Source organism: Protomyctophum bolini (genome assembly GCF_963924005.1).
Source record: "Protomyctophum bolini genome assembly, chromosome: 15".
NCBI classification, from domain to species: Eukaryota; Metazoa; Chordata; class Actinopteri; order Myctophiformes; family Myctophidae; genus Protomyctophum; species Protomyctophum bolini.
The window spans coordinates 28495490-28505264 of NC_137876.1; the positions used below are offsets into that span (position 1 = coordinate 28495490).

The 9775-nt window shown below is 41.7% G+C and overlaps 1 protein-coding gene across 4 annotated transcripts in view; it reads left to right on the plus strand.

The window, feature by feature from the left end:
* slc4a11 (solute carrier family 4 member 11) overlaps positions 1 to 6280 on the plus strand; it is a 142830-nt gene extending 136550 nt beyond the window's left edge. For all 4 annotated transcript variants that reach the window (XM_080784135.1, XM_080784132.1, XM_080784133.1 and 1 more), the window contains exons 19-20: positions 1 to 140; positions 5403 to 6280. The exon at positions 1 to 140 is cut by the window's left edge and continues 30 nt beyond it. In XM_080784135.1, the coding sequence (XP_080640261.1) occupies positions 1 to 140; positions 5403 to 5469 (207 nt within the window). In that variant the 3' untranslated portion in view covers positions 5470 to 6280. The remainder of the gene's footprint in view (positions 141 to 5402) is intronic.
* The last annotated feature ends 3495 nt before the right edge of the window (positions 6281 to 9775 follow it).

The window sequence follows — 9775 nt, forward strand, 5'->3', positions numbered from 1 at the left end:
AAGGTCCCACAGAGGAAGATCCACTACTTCACCTTTCTGCAGATGATGCAACTGCTAGTGCTGTGTACGTTTGGCATGTACCCAATGCCCTACATGAAGATGATCTTTCCTCTGCTTATGATCCTGCTCATACCAATGAGGTAACAGACTGGCATCCCTCATCGTTACAATATGTGTTCAATTCATTTGTTTGGATTTAACATGAAACTATCATCAATTATCATCAGGTACACTATTATATAATATTTGTCATACTGTAATGAATCCTACTGTAATAAATCTGTATCAAATTCAATGAACATGTTCAAGTCAAAGTGGGTCAAAAGTGGGATAATAGGAGGAGGTGCATGACTTTCTCAAGGTCTTCTTGGGCAGAGAGAATCGGCTGATTTAGGAGAATCTGGGGGGGACTTTCACTACTGCATTTACCTGCTTGTCAAACTTACGGGCAGAATCAAATAATACACTGAGGTTTTTGACACTGGGTTTGACATGAGTGGACAGGTTGCTAAGACAGTTTTTTATCTGTGTGATGGAGTCACAGTGAGAGCAAATAGCAAAAGTGCATTTTGTGCCATCCAACACTCCAATGTCCTCAAGGCAGTTCATGAGACTTGCAAGTTTGGACTGGTTGTTTGATTTTAGGGGGAGACAAAGCTGTGTCGTCAGATTATGGATTCCAAATAGCAAAGAAATCCTAATCCTTCTCCCTCAACCGCAGAATGAGAAATTTGACAATGTTCAATGTTCATTCTGTCATCATCAATATAGGATGCAAGAGGTCTCTTGGCATCGGCATGTAGATGCCAAAGCTACCCTGCCTAGTGTCACAATATGATGCTGTCCATGACAACATGTTGCAACTGGTTAATTATTTTGTTCAGCTACTGGTGTCTTGTAGGACAGCTACTGGTGTCTTGTAGGACAGCTACTGGTGTCTTGTAGGACAGCTACTGGTGTCTTGTAGGACAGCTACTGGTGTCTTGTAGGACAGCTACTGGTGTCTTATAGGACAGCTACTGGTGTCTTGTAGGACAGCTACTGGTCTCTTGTAGGACAGCTACTGGTGTCTTATAGGACAGCTACTGGTGTCTTGTAGGACAGCTACTGGTCTCTTGTAGGACAGCTACTGGTGTCTTGTAGGACAGCTACTGGTGTCTTGTAGGACAGGTACTAGGACAGCTACTGGTGTCTTGTAGGACAGCTACTAGGACAGCTACTGGTGTCTTGTAGGACAGGTACTAGGACAGCTACTGGTGTCTTGTAGGACAGCTACTGGTGTCTTCTAGCACAGCTACTGGTTGACATTGTCAAAAGTTATGTTAAGCACACAATACTTAATGGACACTAGTCTATATGCACCACAATCTTTATTGTAGTTTGGATATCCACTTAATTCTCTCCACCAGGAGGAGACAATGTACAAATACGAATTGTAGCTTTAATTTTGTATTGAATCAGTTATATACAGTACGTAGGTATGCCAAAGAGAAAGCACTGTGAGATATAATTATTATTATAATAATAATATAAATTAAGCCTGCACACTACACTACTTTCTGCCAATATTTATTGGACTAACATGATATAAACAGGTTTAGTCCAGTGAATATGGGAAGAAAGTAAGTGTGCGGTTAGTTTTTGTATCCCATATTGCACATTCTTTGGATGTGAGCTACTTTATTATCTGTTAAAGATCAAGCACTGAATATTCAATTGTATTGCCAATGCTTAATGTCAACTGGTACACCAAATTAAAATTACCAAAAATAAATGTTGTTAGCTGCAGCTGTGCTCTGTTTTGACACGTCAACGAAAAATGTAGAAATTTACATTTAAAAACAAGGCAAGTTCCTTTATTAATGTCAGTTTTTTTGTTTTTACATAATTGAGAACAGAGTTCATCTTGTTATAGATGTCATCATAGTTCTCCTACGTCGAATGGAGAGCCCTTAATGTCCCCATAATGTCTTGCACATTGTGTTTAAAATGTGGAGTGTAATGGGCTTAGTCTGGGATCGATAGTTTGTACAGGTCCTTCTCAAGGCAAGTGCAAAACTGTTCTGTGTAGTTTGATCAAAAGACAGTGGTGCCATCAAAACAATTAGCTTGACGCACAGGTGGCATAGTGGTAAAGGACCTGCCTACAGTATACGGGTGGCGTTAGTGGTAAAGGACCTGCCTACAGTATACGGGTGGCGTTAGTGGTAAAGGACCTGCCTACAGTATACGGGTGGCGTAGTGGTAAAGGACCTGCCTACAGTACGGGTGGTGTAGTGGTAAAGGACCTGCCTACAGTACGGGTGGCGTAGTGGTAAAGGACCTGCCTACAGTAAACGGGTGGCGTAGTGGTAAAGGACCTGCCTACAGTAAACGGGTGGCGTAGTGGTAAAGGACCTGCCTACAGTAAACGGGTGGCGTAGTGGTAAAGGACCTGCCTACAGTATACGGGTGGTGTAGTGGTAAAGGACCTGCCTACAGTAAACGGGTGGCGTAGTGGTAAAGGACCTGCCTACAGTAAACGGGTGGCGTAGTGGTAAAGGACCTGCCTACAGTATACGGGTGGTGTAGTGGTAAAGGACCTGCCTACAGTATACGGGTGGCGTAGTGGTAAAGGACCTGCCTACAGTAAACGGGTGGCGTAGTGGTAAAGGACCTGCCTACAGTAAACGGGTGGCGTAGTGGTAAAGGACCTGCCTACAGTAAACGGGTGGCGTAGTGGTAAAGGACCTGCCTACAGTACGGGTGGCATAGTGGTAAAGGACCTGCCTACAGTACGGGTGGCGTAGTGGTAAAGGACCTGCCTACAGTACGGGTGGCATAGTGGTAAAGGACCTGCCTACAGTACGGGTGGCGTAGTGGTAAAGGACCTGCCTACAGTACGGGTGGCATAGTGGTAAAGGACCTGCCTACAGTACGGGTGGCATAGTGGTAAAGGACCTGCCTACAGTACGGGTGGCGTAGTGGTAAAGGACCTGCCTACAGTACGGGTGGCGTAGTGGTAAAGGACCTGCCTACAGTAAACGGGTGGCGTAGTGGTAAAGGACCTGCCTACAGTACGGGTGGCGTAGTGGTAAAGGACCTGCCTACAGTACGGGTGGCGTAGTGGTAAAGGACCTGCCTACAGTAAACGGGTGGCGTAGTGGTAAAGGACCTGCCTACAGTAAACGGGTGGCGTAGTGGTAAAGGACCTGCCTACAGTATACGGGTGGCGTAGTGGTAAAGGACCTGCCTACAGTACGGGTGGCGTAGTGGTAAAGGACCTGCCTACAGTAAACGGGTGGCGTAGTGGTAAAGGACCTGCCTACAGTATACGGGTGGCGTAGTGGTAAAGGACCTGCCTACAGTACGGGTGGCGTAGTGGTAAAGGACCTGCCTACAGTACGGGTGGCGTAGTGGTAAAGGACCTGCCTACAGTACGGGTGGCGTAGTGGTAAAGGACCTGCCTACAGTAAACGGGTGGCGTAGTGGTAAAGGACCTGCCTACAGTACGGGTGGCGTAGTGGTAAAGGACCTGCCTACAGTACGGGTGGCGTAGTGGTAAAGGACCTGCCTACAGTACGGGTGGCGTAGTGGTAAAGGACCTGCCTACAGTACGGGTGGCGTAGTGGTAAAGGACCTGCCTACAGTACGGGTGGCGTAGTGGTAAAGGACCTGCCTACAGTACGGGTGGCGTAGTGGTAAAGGACCTGCCTACAGTAAACGGGTGGCGTAGTGGTAAAGGACCTGCCTACAGCACCACCATGGAGTCTGGGGAACACAGTTTACCCGTGTTCAGGAGGGGGAATCCAGGCGGGGAGGGGGATAGTTGTCACTGTACGACGTGTACGTACATCTGCAGGATGCTGTGGTGGCACTTGTCCGCTTGGAGTGTTGGGACGGGAGGGCCTCGGGAGTTGTAGGATGGAAGCTCTGCGTCCTCCCGGTGGGTGCTCCTCACTGATATATGCGCCAGTAGGATTCAACAGCAGTGACAACACACCAAAATGTGTATGGGGAGGAATAATTATTTGGCATAACGATTAACGACTGAATTCGGTTGAAAAAAGGGGTAAAATGATAAATAAACAATACAACAATTTGCTAGTTCTTATCCTGTTTATACTCTTGAGGAAAATGACCTATACCTTGGTGAAATGCCTTATTATTTACAAGCTGAATAATAGCTCTTTCTACCAAGTTATTGTTCAATAAACCCTCCATATGCTGAAAGTACTGTTCAAATTTGGATTTAGCCCAAGTAGACCTTTTTCAGCTTATCTGTCCCAGTCATGACACTCCAAAATGAGGTCCTTTTAAAGCGTGTCATTGTTAGTCCAATCTGTGTTTCCTCAAACCCATCCTTGAAGTATACGACAATGACAAACCCAGCGCATTAATTCTCCAAGGTAATTATAGTGGGACCATTTGCATGGGATGCAGTAATCTTGGCAGACCATTAATTAAGACCCGCTCTCCCCATCAAGAAGAGAGGGGGATTTAATCATTTGTTCAGACCTTAAAATGTAACTAGTTACAAATCATTTGATAGCATAATAACTGCTTATAACCGATAACTGGCTAGTTATACATATGCTAATTTAACTAGCTACTATCACAGCCAAACTATTTGATCATTTTCTAACTAGTGATGTCATACCAGTCAAATAAGAGACTGATACCTCTCAAGTGCAATTTGATTAAATGAAAGATAGATGTGTGTTCTTTTAATAGGTTTACAATTACAATAGCCACGGGTCATGGTGGCACAGTTGGTAGTGCTGTCGCCTCACAGCTAGAAGGTCCTGGGTTCAATTCCCGCTGGGGACGCTGTGGTCACTGGGGGTGTGTTCCCTCCTCTGCGTCATCAGTGCCCATACCCGAGGCGGGGTTGGCGAAAGGGCCTTTCTGTGTGGAGTTTGCATGTTCTTCCCGTGGGTAGGTACCCTCACAAAAACATGCCGTAATCCTGGTCTCTAAACTACCTGGCTAGCCGGGGCGCCTGATGGAGGGGAAAGGAACTGGTCGGAAAAACGTGTTCCTTCCACGCGCTACGTCCAGCCGGGGAAACTCCCCCCTGTCAGGTGAAAAAAAGCAGCTTGGACTCCTCATGCATAGAAGGAAGCATGAGGTCAGTACGATCCCCCCCCCCCCCCCCCCCCCAGGTTGGCAGAGGAAGTGTAGCGCCCAGGATTACATTAGATAATTGACACTGGGTGAAAAAATGGGTTACAAAATTGTGAGATAAAACATTAAAAAAATTTTTTTACAATAGCCAAACTAGAAGTAGTTATAATTATTAACTACTAGACCTTGATAACTTGACTCGAGAGATAATGTGTACTAATTTATGAACAAAATGTAACAAACAGGTAACAGTGACTCACATAAATGCCTTATCTTCCTTTTTCTTTTCTCCTTAGGAACTGTGTGCTTCCTCATATCATTGAAGCCAAATACTTGGACATAATGGATGCCCAACACATGTAGCGTGCAGGATGGATACAAGCTTTCATGTGGAGGAGAAGGGGGGGGGGGGAAGAATGACGTCTGGAAAACAAAAAAAGATAGAGGGAGAGAGAGAAGAAAAAGTATTTTTCAATGCAAGACTGAATGGAAGCAACAAGGATAAATATTGACTGTTTGATTTTTGTATTAGAAGACAAAACATTCACAGGCCAAGCACTGGAAAGAAGAAGGGATGGAGGGATTACGTTAGAGTACAAAAGAGAGAGAGAAAGAAGAAGAAAAAAAATCCACCAGCGGATTATTCCGAAGCGTGGACAGACCGCTACTCTCTCAGCTGAGTTCTGTACAGCGTGGACGACCACCTCCTTTATGACATCAAGTCCTTTCAGTGCCATCCTTCTTTTAAACATGTTTACTTTGTTTTGGTAACACGCTACTTTACAGCAGGCTTTTTTCCACTGTATTAACCTATGAAGAAGCGTTTTAAGTACGCAATACTGAGTATGTACTACGCACATGTTACCGTCCCTCATGTGTAATGTACATACAAGGGTGGACGGCTGTAACAATACAAGTCCATTAAATAGTAGGGACTACTGCATAACTACAATCACAGAGTTATAATGTACTTACAATACTTTTCAGTAAGTACACAGGTTATAAGCTATATACACAAATTAATACACTGGAATTAGGGCGTTGTAAAGTACACGGTTATCCGTTATTGAGATTATATCATTGTGCCAACTTGGTTTACCAATGTATGAGCCATACATTCCATTACTTTGTAGCCGTTATTGTCGTCAGTATATTAAAGACAACTTCATCACGGCATATTTCATTTCCAAGTCATTCCAAAATCGAGTCAATGTTTATTAGGTAAGAGAACAAGAAAGGAGGTATGCGTTTGTGTCTCAGACACCGCTTCTCGCTTTGTCCTCTTAACCTCCTGCCAACTCTTTCAAAAAACACCACGTTTATGGTGAAATTGCCATGTTCTCTGCCAGATAACAAATACATTCCACAGAAATATTATGTAGTTGTTATTTAAAATGACAGCACAAGCCAAAACACATAGTTTAACCTTAATCTAATGATTAATATATTATAGTAATATTATGGCAATATACAAGGAAAGATATTTTAGGTAAAAAGAAAAGAGGGAAATACGATATTTATTTATCATAATGATGATGTATATTTGTCTGTTTTTTACCCCTAACTTGAAGACAAACTGTATAATGGTCTCTTTACTTTTCCTGTCTTTTATCTTCAACAGTAACAGACTACTTTTTGCCTCTGTATCTGTCTTGCATCCGACTAAATGTTGGTGTTTATCAAAGACACCCATTCCAACTTCACGTCAGAGTCAACAAAAGAAAAGAGGAAGAACAAATGTTCTGAAACAAAGCCCAGTTTTGGTGGAGGTAACACAAACAAACATGGTGCATCTGGTGCGTCCCTTTTTCCAGTGGCAAGTGTTCAAGAGTTTGAAATTAATCCATTTTTGTTTTGAGTTTTACTTAGCTGTTAAAATTAGGTCGAAGGCGTTATGTCATGTAATCCACAGGTGTCTGGAGAGAATATCTTGATATCTAACAAAAAAGAGAAAATACATTTCTAAGCACTGGTTTGCTTCTCTGTGTATTTGAATTGAAAGGAGCGGAGATTCACATCTTTAAAGCATGACTCATCTGGGAGTTTTTTGATACAATCAATGTGATGCCATTATGTACAGACCTGTATTCAGCAAAACAAAACACAAGAAAATAGAAAAAGGTAAACTTCTCAATAACTTGAATGCAACAGTCAATATTCAGCAATAGTGTAAATCCAAGCTTTCTGGTGACATTGGTTTTACAGTACAGGCCTGCAAAGAAAAGCCAGATGGAATAATTTCAAACACATCCTCATGGTACAGAGACCATTCAGACAACTGGCACACCTGATGTGTTCTCACTGACTGTCCACACTGTTATTTGCAAGTGAGCAGATCTGTGTATTCAGACCTTCATCGACCTTACTGTATTATATCTGCTTATATATGGTGGTCACTGTGGTAACAATGTAACAACATGGGCATGAGGGCACCCATGACCCCCCCCCCCACACACACACACACACACACACACACATACTTCATGTTCCTGCACTCTGGACATAGACAAATCTTTATTAATCCAATTTAATTTCAAATCACTTTTGCAATCTGACTACAGGCAAATCCAAATTTCTTCCTCAAATACAATCTAGGACTGACTGAGCACACTCTCAGTGATCAGATCATATTTGTGTATTCAGACATTCAACCTATCTGCATTGGTTGCTGTGGTAAGGACGTATGTGTAGGTACTGGTAGGCCTACGTACAAAACAGTGCAAAACTGCAGTCAACAACAAAACAACAACCAATGGAAAGAAGTTGATCTGTCATCTCGCCCTTCATGCCATATCACTTTATTGTTGAGATGCAGAACTCCTGTCACAGCCGACAACATCAGTGACATCGTAGCCAATGGAGGAGGCTGATATATACAACGATATTCCTTCACCTGTACTGAGGAATGCCCCAAAGTGATAGCAGACAGGTAATACATTTGTCCAGGAACTATTTTCCTCCAATCCCTCCATTAACTATTCCGTTACCACTTACGTCTTATAACCACCAAATTCCTGTCCTGTGTTGCGAGTGACATCAACGACATATCTGTCCTGTTTTATCTGTTTGATATCTGATTTGAGTCCTTAGAACATTCAAACTGTTTTATCTGTTTGATATCTGATTTGAGTCCTTAGAACATTCAAACTGTTTTATCTGTTTGATATCTGATTTGAGTCCTTGAGTGATTTTCAAACTAAGACACTTCTTGAAGCCTATAGAATCGTAATTCAAACCACGTATGAATGTGGTTCAAATTTGATTAGCAAAAATCAATTTCCATGTGTTTCTTTCTGTTCAAACTTGATAAACGTATCCAATCTGGATATGCCAAAAATGGGATGTGGTTTGCCAGTCTGAACAATGTGGTGTAAATCTGATTAGCAAAATCGGTTTCCATGTTCCATTTTTTTTTAAGTAAACTAAAAAGCAATCGGCTTTCAATTTGGATTTGGCAGTCTGAAGATTTGGTTATTGAACAAAATGAAAAGAATGTGGTAACTTAAATTAACGATGTGCATTGTGATGCACGCACACACACACACACACACACACACACACACACACACAATACATTAGATACAGTTGAATCCATACAGCATAATAATAATAATATGACTTATGGCAGTGCTATTGCCTAAACGGTTTCCGCAGCAAGTACACAACACCTGATATTACTGCAAATTGTGTGTATTATATCATGCTATGGTTTTAATACGCAGGATGAGCATAATGATGCATAATTCATTAAATATAATGTGCGTGTGATGCCTCAACAATACAAAGTCAAACGTGACCAAAATGTGTAACTTTCAATTAAGCATTCATAACAGTAGGTTTGGTTTTAGATTTTTGTTTTAACAGTTGAAGTTAATTTCCGAAATCAAATGGCAGGTCCCTCAAGCAGTAAAAAAAAAAAAAAAAAAAGCAGCAGATGCCTGATTTTAGACATCTCGTGTGGGGATAGAAAGGGGCAGAAAACAGAAAAGCTAAAAGGCATTTGTGTCCTAAGCCTTAAGGAAGCACTGCTGGAGAGATTGTGAGGTATGAATAGGCAGTTTGCAATAAAAGGTTTAGTTTTGATCAGATACGTATATATTCAGGGCAAAGGGTATTAGTTTCCTAACTTGGAACAAAGTAAGAGATCCAAGAAAATCCCATTATTTCTTCTTACGTGGCAGTGTTGTTGTTGTTTCTTGATATCTCCTCTATACTAATTATTTGGCATTGCAGCAAAACTTCATTCTCCAAGATCTACATGTAAATTGGATTGGAGTGACAGTCATAACGCTGTTTGTGAAACTTTGATTCTTTCCCCTCTTATTTTGATTTGTTTGAAATTGCGTACTGTGGTGTTTTACTCTGATTTCATATAGCCTACTTTTTCTAAACCTGAATGTACAATGTGTGATTTTTATATAGCATATTCATTTAGGTGTCAAACAGATCTGTAATTTTGTCAAAAAGATCCAGCTATATTTGTAAGCTGTAATATGTAAAAAAGAAGACAAAAATGTTTATCAAACAGAATGTGTTGGTTTATTATATAGTATATACTGTACACTGAAAAAGAAACTATCTCAAGCTGTTTGCCAAATAAAGAGTAATAGTGATGTACAGTATTTGTTTGTGCTTGTGTGTTCATGTGAGACTGGGCATAATTAAAGTT